The sequence below is a fragment of the Tarenaya hassleriana genome, unplaced genomic scaffold (genome assembly GCF_000463585.1).
Source record: "Tarenaya hassleriana unplaced genomic scaffold, ASM46358v1 Cleome14, whole genome shotgun sequence".
In the NCBI taxonomy this organism is placed as follows: Eukaryota; Viridiplantae; Streptophyta; class Magnoliopsida; order Brassicales; family Cleomaceae; genus Tarenaya; species Tarenaya hassleriana.
The window spans coordinates 771,437-784,806 of NW_010964598.1; the positions used below are offsets into that span (position 1 = coordinate 771,437).

At 36.4% G+C, this 13,370-nt stretch overlaps 3 protein-coding genes across 3 annotated transcripts in view; 1 reads left to right on the forward strand and 2 right to left on the reverse strand.

The window, feature by feature from the left end:
• LOC104808067 (oligouridylate-binding protein 1B) overlaps positions 1-3,095 on the reverse strand; it is a 4,505-nt gene extending 1,410 nt beyond the window's left edge. Inside the window, exons 1-9 of the mRNA XM_010533585.2 lie at positions 2,847-3,095; positions 2,014-2,075; positions 1,469-1,571; positions 1,223-1,299; positions 1,053-1,114; positions 866-953; positions 701-776; positions 575-605; positions 189-308 (exon numbers count right to left, since the gene is read on the reverse strand). Coding sequence (XP_010531887.1) covers positions 189-308; positions 575-605; positions 701-776; positions 866-953; positions 1,053-1,114; positions 1,223-1,299; positions 1,469-1,571; positions 2,014-2,075; positions 2,847-2,948 — 721 coding nt within the window. The 5' untranslated portion in view covers positions 2,949-3,095. The remainder of the gene's footprint in view (positions 1-188; positions 309-574; positions 606-700; positions 777-865; positions 954-1,052; positions 1,115-1,222; positions 1,300-1,468; positions 1,572-2,013; positions 2,076-2,846) is intronic.
• Positions 3,096-3,705: 610 nt separating this feature from the next.
• LOC104808351 lies at positions 3,706-4,275 on the forward strand. The gene has a single exon (XM_010534027.1). The coding sequence runs from the start codon at positions 3,706-3,708 to the stop codon at positions 4,273-4,275; it is 570 nt and encodes a 189-aa protein (XP_010532329.1).
• A 4,029-nt stretch (positions 4,276-8,304) lies between these two features.
• On the reverse strand, positions 8,305-10,636 carry LOC104808068 (protein TIFY 11A-like). The gene is made up of 4 exons (XM_010533586.2): positions 10,324-10,636; positions 9,774-9,897; positions 8,982-9,356; positions 8,305-8,725 (listed from the first exon to the last, which is right to left on the reverse strand). The coding sequence occupies exons 1-4, from the start codon at positions 10,490-10,492 to the stop codon at positions 8,518-8,520; spliced, it is 876 nt and encodes a 291-aa protein (XP_010531888.1). The 5' UTR covers positions 10,493-10,636; the 3' UTR covers positions 8,305-8,517.
• Between the last annotated feature and the right edge of the window lie 2,734 nt (positions 10,637-13,370).

Here is a 13,370-nt window from a genome sequence, read left to right on the forward strand (position 1 = left end):
AATCACCCAGAAAGAGAAAAACGGAAAGAGATGCACAAACCGTTTCCATAAAAAAAAAAGAGTAGAAAGAAACTTGAATTGCTGGAAACTTTCGACCATCTCCCATTGAAATTCCATTTTATGAGGTAAGGTTTGAAACAACAAAACAAATAGGTAAAAGGGAAAAAAAGGTTACATCTTTAGCATACCCGATGCACCACTTGTTAATTCCACGATGCTTTTGGCATCAGAATTCTGCTTGTCCTCGCCAGAACTGGCTCCTTTCGCTGCCCAGTTGCACCGTATCTGCCTGTTACCAAGCCACTTCCCTAAGAAAAGAAACAGAATCCACAATCAACTAAAATTCAACACAGCAAATGGTCAAAATATATTCGACGTGAAAGTACACCAATATACAACGATAAATGCCATCACATAAGCATAACTGTTGGCACGTCCACGTCCTATAATGCCTAGAATGTGAGAAGAATTATGATGCATGACGTTAGAAAACCGGTGAAAAACCCGTGTGATTCCTAAGACCATCTCTCTTGTGAAAAAAAAAATTAATGAACACTACTAGCACCAATCTCACCATTTAAGTCATTTATCGCACTCTGGGCATCCTGCAAAAAGAAACAAGTGCCAGCAATCAATATATGCATCAGGTGAACAAAACTAGACATCATGGATAACAAGCAGACAACAGTAAAAAAAATACCTGTTGGTTTCGGAAAGAAACAAATCCAAATCCCCTTGAACGCCCAGTTTTTTGATCCCACATAACCCTTGCATCCCTAAATCCAACAGATATTAAGCATAAACTTCCATTTTCAGTCATAGTAATTAAAAAAATTTCTAGCAGCATGAACTTAGAAAAACTTACGAGCAACTTGGGTAAACAGAAAAACAAGCAAATAGCATTGCATCGGTAACCTCAGCACTAAGATCCCCAACAAAAATATTGAAGTGACCTGCACACAAAGATCAAAACAGAGAATGACATTCATAACCATTAACCACCAAAAGCACTATTTCAGTAAAAATGTTAAAGCATAAAAGAGTGAACCAACTTGATGTATCTTCCCTCTGGCCACTCGCATAAGCCCAATTAACCTTGATAGGCTGCCCAAACCTGCAAAGAATATAAAATAGTATATATTACAAAACTAAGAAAAAGGACTTAACTATTTTAGCAATTAATAGTCTATATAACACATTACTAATCAAGCAATCCACTTACAAATGCCTTCCGTTGAGAGAAAGGATAGCCAGAGCAGCAGATCTTCGATCAAAATAGTGGACAAAACCATAAGATGACTGCTCATATTCAAATCAAAGATAAACACAATATGTACCTTAGCAAAATCACATAAAGAAACCGAAAGCAAGTAAAATAAAAATTTATTTTGCTGACTGAAATACACCGCAGCCTAATAATACATATTACATAATCAGCATGACATAAACTGGCGATTTACAGACTAACCTTTTCCTTCCTAACCAATTTGCAGCTTTCCACGGGACCAGTGCTAGCAAAAACCTCTTGAAGAAGAACTTCCGTCACTTGAATATGGATATTGCCCACATAACTGCAATTGCTCAAAGGCAGACAAACTAAAAGTTCAAGAGAAAAAGGAACAAAATGATGAAAGAAAGACAAAACATCTTACAAGAAAATTCTGGGAAATCGACAAACAGGAAATAATAACAAAAGAATCAGCATTTCAGACAATTCGAAGCAAGAATTTGGAAAGAAAACAATACAGCGCTGACATAATTTTGAAAAATTAATGCGTTCACACAAGTGCACAACTAATACCATGTATCTTTGCCCCACCATCACTACATATTTACAGGTTTGCTTGCTCCAAATTATTGTTAATGAGCAGGTTATAAACCAGTACTCACAACGACACAATCTTAAACAAAATAAAAATGAACTCTGGGAGAAAAATACAGAAAACAATACACATAACATACATAAATGGTGAAAAAAAGGGAAAAACAAGAGAAAAAAATCCTAACACTCACACACTGCGGCAAGTACTCGGATCAAAACCAGGGGGAAGATTTCCACTTGGAATTGGTTCTATCTGCAAAAGGAAAAAAAAATGGAAACGAAAAAAAAATGAAAAACAAATTAAGAAAAAAATTGCTTCTTTACCCTAACCCTTGTCTATATGGCTCTTCAGAAAATTTCAACATCTAAACATTTCGCCACTTCCACACAACAAAACAAGGTTCACCAGAAATCTGGAGGGACAAAAATGGAGCCTAGACCGAGTGGCATATCCGATGAGCTACTAGACAGAAGTGGTTTTATCCCAAGTTGGTGATGTCATTGAACCGACAATCACCCAGAAAGAGAAAAACTTCAACGAATTTACTCAAACTTCCTTCCAAGAAAGAGTCATTTTTCAGACATCATAAGCTCATGAAATCATGAAAACAAACCACGAAATGAATAGTTAACACACAAGCTGTGTATACAACGAGAAGCCAAGGAAGTCCATTAATCGTATAATATTCCAACAAACCCGTAACCTTTCTCGTCGACCAATCAGACGATTAAACGAAGCAAGCAACAACAATCACATGAGTCAAAATACGAGAAAGAGGACACCGACAGCACCTCCACAAATAATCACGAAACCAAAAACTGACACCACAAATCGAGGTCAAGAATCCAGTGTTCAGAAGAACTAACCCTAAACCTACCACGATAATTTCTTAATCAACACCAAGGCCGACCAAATCCACACTAAAATAAAGCCCTAGCAAACCAAATCCAACACGAAATCGACCATTGAAACGAAGAAAAACGTAAAGAGAAGAGCTAAGAGAGAGACAGAGAGACCGCTAACCTGAGGCGGAGCCAAGAGGCCGGGGTGGTAGAGAGACTGCTGTTGGAGAAGCGCTTGCTGCATCAGGGCTTGTTGCTGCTGCTGCTGCTTCAACCTCTGCATTTTCTAGGTAAATTTCCCTGCTTCGATCTTCGTTTCCCGAAAAATTCACCCCGCCCTCTGTATATCTAGGGTTCGAAATACTTGGCCCCAGAAAATGAAAAAGGAAACGAAGGAAGAAAGAAAACGAGAGAGGCTTCTCGTCAGAAAAGAGGAGAGCGATCGAGTGGCCCCCAGAAATATATTTATTGGAATTTAAATTAATTAAATAAAAATGGAAATCACTGGACTGTGATATTTATAAATGACAGCCAATGAAATTACTACACGTGTTACCGACAGCTAGTTGGACAAGGCCCGGCCCATATCTCTGATGAAACAGACCGTCTTAAATTAGGACCGAACTTTACTAAAATTACAAAACACCATCGTATCTTTCTATATTTTCAAAACTACCCCAACTTAATTATTACAATGGACAAATTTTTGTCGGTACGCAGTCACTGGCGACCGGCAAATTCGTACGAGTCAGTTCAAATGGATATGATTGAATGCAGTGTAATTATAAGAATTTTTCCAATAAATATTTATACAGAATGAAATAGAACCGAGTTGGAATTAAAACCCATAATTTTTTTTAAACAAAACTAATTTCTAAATTTTTTATTTAATAAATTTATTATGAAACTTGTAAAATATATCATTATAAAATTTAAATTGATCTAAAATTTATTTTAAAAATTATAATGATATATTTTATAAATTTAAGAATTATAATTATATATTTTGTAAGTTTAGAAATAAATTTATCAACTGAAAAATGTATTTGGGTCTCAACAACCTGCTTGGTAATAACAAACAAGGATCTCGTAATACAAGCGACTTGAGGAGTTCAGTTCTTGTGGTGGTTATACTGATCGTGACAACTACGTACCAAGCCACCATCAGTCCCCCGGGTGGCTATTGGCAAGACAGTACCACTGTATTCAACAATAATACTGTTCCAGAAGAACACCACAAGGCTGGAGAGATGATTATAGATCCCTTTAATGCAGTGTTATTCTATGGATTCAACGGGATAGCCTTCTTCTTATCTATACGGGTTATCATGATTCTCATCATTGGACTTCCCATGTGGAAAACTATATACGGTTCCATTGTAGTTCTTGGAGTTGCTAGTTTTGCATCGCTTTATACCACATTCCCTTTTACTGATGCCTATAGACTAGACATGAATTTACCAGGGTTTATAATAATACTCAGATACCCGATAGTTACCGGGTTCATAGTGTTTGTCCCTTATGTAGCATTCGTACGGAACGAACGTCGTCGGCGACAAGTGGACTTTCCGGTGAAGTATTTCAGCAAGTCTCTCGGCCCAACGTGGTGACAGCTTCTACCTTTTCTCCATCAAAAGCATTTTACGCTTTCAATCAGTTCCTGTTTGCTCTCGGAGCACAACTCTTCCTCCGTTTTTACGTTTTCTTTTTCGTTATTTATCTTCGTGCATGTTTTTATGTAAAAAATTTAAAAATAGAGATATGTGTGTATATATATATATTGTCGTATTTTTTTTTATAAAAATGTGATGGTTGTATTAATAGAATCATAAATCTGATAGTTTGTGAGGAGGAAATCAATTTTGGACAGTACGGATGCAGATTATACAGCTATGTTCAGTATGCAACATGTGCGCGTGCATGCATGCGTTCGTGAATAAAGATGTCAAAATGGGTCGGGTTATACGGGTCGACTCAACCCGATCCACTTATAAATCCAAATGGGTTAGTCTATTTGACTAATTTTTTAAAATGGGTTAAATGGTTTTGGCTCCTATCTTATGATCCTGATGAGGACCCCATCAACCGTAATCGTGTCCCTTTGACTTTTGAGTGCCTCTACCAAAGCCTGATTGTCAACTTCAACCTCCACTCTTCTGTAGCCTTTTATCTCACGCTAGTCGTAATCCCGTCACCACCCCCCAAGCCTCAGCTCGGAAGACTGGACAATTTGTGGGGTCTTCCTACACCTTGTGTGAAACATGGGTAAGGTGTTTTACGTGAAACACCATGATGATGTTTTCTTTCATCATTGCTTTGGACCCTTTTCTTTTCTATAATTAAAGAGTTCAAAGGTCAGGGAAGATCGACATATACAGAGCGTAATCCAAGCAAGAGAGCAGAAAGAAGAAAAGAGAGAGTGAGAGAAAAGAGGGAGAGAAAACAGTGTGGTGCAGCTGTGCTCAAAGCCTCGATCGGATGGTCATTCCTTGTCCGATCGATCTGGAATTTGGAGGAGAGATTCTACAATCATTGTTCTAGGATTTGTCCGGTGGAATTTCGATTCCAACGGTCCGAATTGGAGAAACGGAGTTTCTACCAAAGTTGTTCGTCATTGGAGCTTCAGCAGCACATGTCCGAGTAAGTTGAAGATTCGGATGCTCATCTCTTCTCCTTTGAGCTGAAATTTGGTATGTTTATTCTACACCTTCTGAGCTTTTGATTTCTACAGAGAAGTTGGTATTTGGTTGCCGGAATCAGAAGTTATGGGGTTAGCTTGCTGCCTAAGTTACAGCTTGTTCTTTCGGGTTTATTGAGATTGAATATTGGTTAATATTCGGAAGTCTCGGGTGTATCTCTTGTCTATTGGAGACTGAAGTGTGGACGTTGTAACCCGGAAATTTGAGATTATAATGGATTTTTGGGTGGACTACGGTCCCGTGGTTTTTACTCCTCACACCGAGGAGGTTTTCCACGTTAAATCGGTTGTCTCGTTTAAATTTCCGTTTTTACTAGATATTGTCATCCTAACCTGCTCACACAAGTAAGGGGTTCTCATTTACCGAATCGTGATTCACGGTAAAAACCCTAACAAAGTGGTATCAGAGCACCCTGGTTGTGCAGTGCACTTGTGTGAGTGATGGAGACAAATACTAGTAGAATGGTTAGTTTAAACGGTACCAACTATCACGTATGGAAAGGCAAGATGGAGGATCTGCTATACGTGAAAGAGTGCCACCTACCGTTGTTCGTTGAGGAAAAAGGACATTGCTTCATCGACAAGTTTGTGCTTTGATTTGGCAATGGGTGGATGATAATGTTCTAAACCATGTGACTGGTGAGACTAATGCTCGGTCTTTGTGGAGCAAGTTGGAGCAGTTGTACGCTCGAAACACTGGAAATCGCAAGCTGTACTTCATCAAGAAGTTGGTCAATTTAAAGTACGCCGAAGGCAGTCCGGTGACAGATCACCTGAACGTGTTTCAAGGTCTGTTGAACCAGTTGTCTGATATGGGGATCACTTTTGAAGATGAGGTTCAGAGTTTATGGCTTCTCAGCACACTTCCAGATTCGTGGGAGACATTTAGGATGTCGTTGTCGAATTCAGCTCCAGATGGTGTCATCTCGATGGAATATGCGAAGAACAGTATTCTAAATGAGGAGACGCGGAGACAATCTCAAGGAGCTTCCTCGAGTTCTGATATTCTGGTATCTGAATCGAGGGGGAGGAACTAGAATCGGAATCCGAAGGAGAAGAATCGGAGCAGGAGCAAATCTAACAAATTTGCAAATGTGGAGTGTCACTATTGCCACAAGAAGACATATCAAGAAAGATTGCTGGAAATTGAAGAAGGACAACAAGAAAGGAAATAAGCAACAAGACGGCGAGGAACGGGTTGCAGTTGCAAGACATGAGTTTCTGATCATGATCGATGGTGAAATGATCAACCTCGCATGCCATGAGACCAGTTGGGTGATTGACAGTGGAGCTTCTATTCATGCCACATCACGACGTGAATTATTTGCTACCTATACTTCGGGTAACTTTGGTTCCGTCAAGATGGGTAATGATGGATCAGCTCAAGTTGTTGGCATTGGAGATGTCTGCTTGGAGACTAGTCTTGGTACTAGACTTGTGCTTAAGGATGTTAAGCATGTTCCAGATGTTCGTCTGAACTTGATCTCAGCGGGAAGACTTGATGATGAGGGTTTCAACAGTACATTCAGTGGAGGTCAGTGGAAGCTTACTAGAGGCGCCATGGTTGTGGCTCGTGGGACGAAGTCTTCGTCACTATACTTAATGTATGCTAAGCTTTCTAAGGATATCATTAATGCCTTAGAGAGTGAAGATGCTATTGAGTTGTGGCACAGGAGACTTGGTCATATGAGTGAGAAAGGAATGTATATACTGGCGAAGAAGGAGGTTCTACAAGGAGTCTCGGGATTACATCTGAAGAAATGTGATCACTGTTTTGCGGGAAAACAGAACAGAGTTGCGTTTAAGTCTTCTACACCTTCGAGAAAATCGGAGATTCTCGATTTGGTGCATTCGGATGTGTGTGGTCCATTGAAGACGAGATCAATGGGTGGTGCATCATATTTCGTCACATTCATCGATGATCATTCAAGAAAATTGTGGGCGTATATGATGAGGACTAAGGATCAAGTTCTGGGCATTTTCAAGCAGTTTCAAGTCTTGGTGGAGAGACGGACTGGAAAGAAGTTGAAGTGTATCCGAAGCGATAATGGAGGTGAATACTCCGGACCGTTTGATGCCTATTGTCATGAACAAGGACGATCATGGAGAGAGTTCGCTGTTTGATTTCTCAATCAGGCCTGCCGAATTCCTTTTGGGGAGAAGCTTTGAACACCGTGGTTCATGTATTGAACCTGTCACCTAGTGCTTCGTTACATGGTGATGTTCCGGAGAAGGTTTGGACTAGTAAGGATGTTTCTTACAGTCATTTGAAGGTTTTTGGGTGTAAACGTTTGTTCATATTCCTAAGGATGAAAGGTCGAAGCTGGATGCGAAGTCGAGGGAGTGTGTGTTCATCGGATATGACCTTGATGAAATGGGATACAGATTCTATGATCTAGTTGAGAAGAAGCTCGTCAGAAGCAGAGACGCTGTGTTCATGGAGGATCAAACTATTCGGGATATTCAGAAGTGCAAAAATCCAGCTCAGAATAGTAGTGGTTTGATCGACTCAGAGATGATTCCTCGAACGATAATTGAGGATTCTACTGAAGGTGAGGTTCAAGGTGATACACCTGGTACAGATGCTCCCATACAGATTGATGATGATAGTGGTGAAGACCATCGGGTTGAGTCGTCAACTACCGAAGATTCACCGATGTTGAGAATTTTTCGCAATTTTACAAGTTTTTTTATGAGTTTTACGTTTTTATTTATAAAAACAGACATTAGTTAGTTTTTTTATTAATACTAAAGTTACTTCATAAAAATAAGTTTAGGAAATTCAATGTATTTGCTATCTAATAAGTTTTTCTTCGAAGAAAAGTATTTTACATATTAAAAATAGAATATAACATAACATTAGTAGGGCTTTAAGGTTTCGTGATACCTTTTATTAGTTTCATCGGTCAGTTAACACTACACTCTAATGGTCCTAAACATATGAACTCTAACAATATATTTCTATTTAAAAAAAGATTTTAAAAAAGCTACAGCAAATATAATTATAAAAACATATGATGGGATCTAATACAACAATACATACAAATGACCTCTTAACTAAGAGCAAATAATCCGACCATATATATATTCAAATTGTAATAATCATCTAAAAGTGAATATCTGTTCCATTGTGAAGGTGAAGTAAGCGGTGTCTCTACAACCTCAGCTCAAGGTCTTTCACGCATTGCCCTTCTTCTTCTTCTTCTTTCTCCTCCTCAAGCAACATATCTTCATGTCCCTTTGCGTTATTATTCTCTTGTCCTGATGATTGGCCTCGTTCTAACGATGAACTCGCCATCTCTGGCTTCGGAGGATGATGACCCGCGTTTTGATTCACTTGGTATGGAGCCCTAGCCGCCGCCCTGTAACCGTAAAAATTTGTCAATTACACACGGCTATGCGAATGTATCTTGAGAAATTTCGAGATCATATTCACTAGCCGTTTCAGAAAAGTTCTGAGCTTGAATGTTGGAGTGACAACCCTTTGGCTATGGAGAACTCTAGGGCTAAGACAGTGCCAATATATACATCATATACATATGCATACATGAGACCATAACCCTAGCTAATTACAGTTAAGACAAGAAGAGTTCAAAGTTAGTTTTTTTTTTTGTTTACCTGTCTTTACGTTTAGCAAAGAAACGATGAAGCGAGGCTCTACGAGCTATACGTTCAACCAGCTGGTTCTTCTGTATCGTCTGGTTGTTATTAGGGTTTCCCGAACTCGTTGGCTCGTTCAGATCGGGAATAGCCACATTGCTTTTGCTGTTGTTGTCGTCGTCGTTCTTGAGGTAATCCATCTTGGAGTTGTAGTTGTTGTCGTCGTCGTCAGCCGCAGACTCTGAACCAAAGGGAAGGTTCGAAATGGTTTCAGGGTTCGCTAGTTTGGCGATCTCCATGATCTCTTTGGCTTTATCCGCCGGAAACTCGTCGAAGACTATAACCTTTCCGCTGAAGAATATCGTCAACGGGGATGTTCCCGGCTCCGGTTCACTGAAACCAACCACGGTTTGAAATCGCGTTAACCAAAACCGGTTCAGGAGGTTCAACCGGATACCCAAATACCAACTACCACCAAACTCAAAAGACTGAACTTTCACAGGGATGGTCGTTCCGGTTCAAGACACATATATACCTAATCTAATTATTTTTAAATCGAATTAATTGAATCCAAAACTAAATCAAACGGGATATAACAAACTATCATGATAAATAAATTTAAACCAAAAAAATCATGATAAATAAATATTCTAAAAAAACTACTGAATAAAAAATAACCCAACCCCGAAATATTTGAATTTTGACCCACGTTTATGTCTATATTCCGTCTCCTTAATTATAACCATATTTGAATTAGTAACGTTGTAATATTTGTATTATTTTTTTGTATAAAAATAATTTGTATCGCACCTGGGCTCGGCAACATTCGGTTTGGCTCCAGAGGACGCAGATGGTACGGCGTCGCGACATGTCTGAATAAAGTCGATGGTTTTAATCTCCCGAGTTTCCGGCTTCCTCATCGCATTTTCTTGACCTGAGAATTATTATTTTTTATTTTAAAACAATAACTCAGACCACCAATCAATAAAAAAAAAAAAAAATTATCATAAGCTTTAAGTTAATAATCATAAACACAAAAAACACATTTTTTAACCGAAAAAAAAACATGTTTTTTTGTTAATTGACACTACCAGATAAAAAAAATATATATTTGTTATCAGTTATCAAATTTCATAGTATAATTTTTTTTTAATGTAATACAGTGATAAATCCAAACTCACCGTATTTTTATTCAACTGTTTTCAGACAAGAGAAATTGCTCAAAATTAGTGAAGAAGAGATCTCTCTCATCGTATATTTTTCTCTTTTTTTTCTGTTGTTCTTCTTCTTGTTATTAGGAACCCTAAACCGCCCATTCGCTCAGAATCATAAAAGAACGAAAGGAAAAAGAAAATTTTACCGGTGGGTTTGCGTTTTCCGGTTAGCCCGAGATCGGAATCGGGTTTTCGGGTCAACCCGAGATCGATGCCTCTGAAACTTCCGTTCTGCTTCAGATACCGGCTCAGCAAATTACATTTCCGGGCAAAATTTGATTTTTCCGGAGCTTTTTCCGTCGCATTCTTCGACATGTTCCGATTATAGACTCCCCAAAAAAAATATCGGATTTTTTTTTATATTTAAATTTTGTGGGTTTGCCGAGAAAAAGAAGAGATTTTAGGATGAATCTCGCGAGCTGTCTCTCACATGTGGGTAATGGGTATCATCCACCCGGCCAATCGATTTCTGTGGCTTTAACCTCACACCCATAATAAAATAATAATATATTTTTTTATTAGCATGAAATGACAATTTTATTTATTTATTTATACGGCACGAGAAATACGCAAAGCAATGAAGTTAATTAATCTAGAGAATTTTATACTTGTTGAGGAAAAACAAAAACAGAAAAAAAAAATCTTAAATGACGGTCTTGCTCTTGTATATCACCTTCATAGTATTTATATTTATTTATTTTTTCATTCGGGGGTATGTTATTTACATTCAATGTATATTCTTTGGAATCAGAAATTTGTATTTTTTTATATTTTAAAACAAAGAATTTATAGTAAAATCCGTAATTGTTTAGTGGCTAACGATGGTCATGTTTTTCTCTATATTGTTCATTTTGAGTCGTGAAAGAAAAACGAAAAAGACGTAAACCGATACATAAACAAGTGCAATTCCGTCGTTTTTTTTCTTATATTTTATTTTTTGTGGTTATCGTTTTTGGACCAAACTAATTTTTTGCTCCAATTTCCCCCCACGTTTTCCTTGCGCGCACGGGAAAAAGAATATAGAAAAAAAAGTTGAAGAGTTGACGGGACGTTAACTAACGGCGTCCCTCGCTTCCGTTCCAAGGCATTTGCCCTACAAGTGCCTCTTATCTACAATTTTGCCCTTCTTCCATCAATCGCAAGGGGCATTTCGGTCATGAAAAGTTTTAGAGTAGCCGACAACTTCGTCGGTCCCACGACGTGGGACCCGCCCTCTCAGGCGGAAGTTTCGTGTGCAATTTTGTAATGAATACTTTATCTCGAATTAGAGCACGTGATTTAATTGGGTTTTGTCTGCATCCGTTGCCAAGTTGGGCTCTTTTAATCTACCGTTGAGGGTTCGACACGTGGCAAAATCCTAACGACTCGCCTCGCTTAGCGGTTGCACATACGTGATTCGCGTTTTTCATTTTTTAATACCCATAAAAATAAAAATCTAAAACTGACCAATCAAATTCAATTACATATTAAACAATTTACTTTTACATGTTATTCAAAGAAACTAATATTTCGTTATTAATCTAGGGTTTTACTACCGATAAAAAGCAAAGAAACTAATATTTCGTTATTAATTAAATTATTATTATTATTATTATTTGAAATAGCCTATACAATTTTACCAAAAAAAAATAGCCTATACAATATGTTAAAAAAATACGTCTTCTAAAGAAAAAAAAAGTTCAAGACTTGACAAAAACAAATAAAAGGAACCGTTTGCATTCAGAATCATTAATAGTAATACTCATAAATAATCTACATTTATTTATTAGATCCAACCAAAACTCCGCGGCCATTTTATCTTAACAAAAATATGTTGCTGTAATATGGGGGTATAAAAACGGAATGTACACATATAAATTTCATATTATTAAAATAATCAATTTCAAATTAAAACACTATCAAATATAAAAAAATAAAAAATTAATTCAAATAGTTTAAATTTATAAAATTATTTTCTAAAGTAAAAAAACGAATCCAACGAATTTGAACAAAATATATATGTGAAAATATAATAGATATAATTCTTTAAAAACTATAAATTTGAATAAAATAATCAAATCCAATTATAAAACCTAAACAACTTTTTTTTTTCATTATGGAATGTGAGTAAAATGGAAAATTGTAAATCAGTTGAATAACAAATGAAATATGTTTATATAAATCATTCATGCTTACAAAAAATTTTAATTGGGAGTTTGATGTTTGACTACTCATAGCGATGTTGAGGATAAACAACAATAAAAAAAGAAAGAAAACGAGAGATGAATGTGGATGAAACCCAAAATTTTATAACTTAATTAAAACCTTTAATTAAAAAAACAGACATTAATTGGAGTTACACGAATTTCACGTCCATAAATATTAATGGGAGGTACAGCTTCATTTTTTTTTACCATTTTGCATGTCATTATTTGATTACTCATTTTCTATATTTATTTTGTTTTTTTTTATATGTTTTACTCTGTTTTTTTTTTTTTGTAATTTAGATTTTAAGATGTTTTCGGTGAATCTATGGGAATGTTTTCAGGAAGCTGCCAATAACTTTTATTCGGTGAAATTCTTTTACCGAGTATCCCATTGACCTATATTACAAAGAATCACATGATTTGTTTTTCTAAATTCAGATTTAAGCTTTATATTATATATTTATTTACCTGATTTAATTATATTTAAAAAATTGTTTAGTTCCAATTTTCATAAAACAAATCACTTATCTTTTTACATATTCAATGTATCTTGTAATATTATTAATTCTAAAAAAGATTTATGTTATTTCATCGATGTTTGTATATTTTATCTTTTGCAGTTTGTTTTATTTTCCAATTCTCATATTTTAAAAAAAAACTAACAAACCATGGTTGAAAAAGGGGTGTTGTGGTGACGTCGTTATCTGCCACCCCCCTATTTATAAACTGTATAGAAAATAATAAAAAAAAATATGGAAATTGTAATCTTAAAAATATATCAATTTGTAAAATTCTTCAAGGTCTTGATACAACCGCCGAAATATCTTATGAAATGTAATAACAAAATCCCATATCAGTAATTAATTTTAAAAAAGAAAAAAATAGAAAAATATATATATACTCACAAAAATTAAAACTCGAAAAAAAATCCCTTCATTTTATAAGGGAAAACGAATTTCCCCTTGCGGAGTTGAAAAAATGGCTCTTTTAGAAGGCCAAGAGCCACA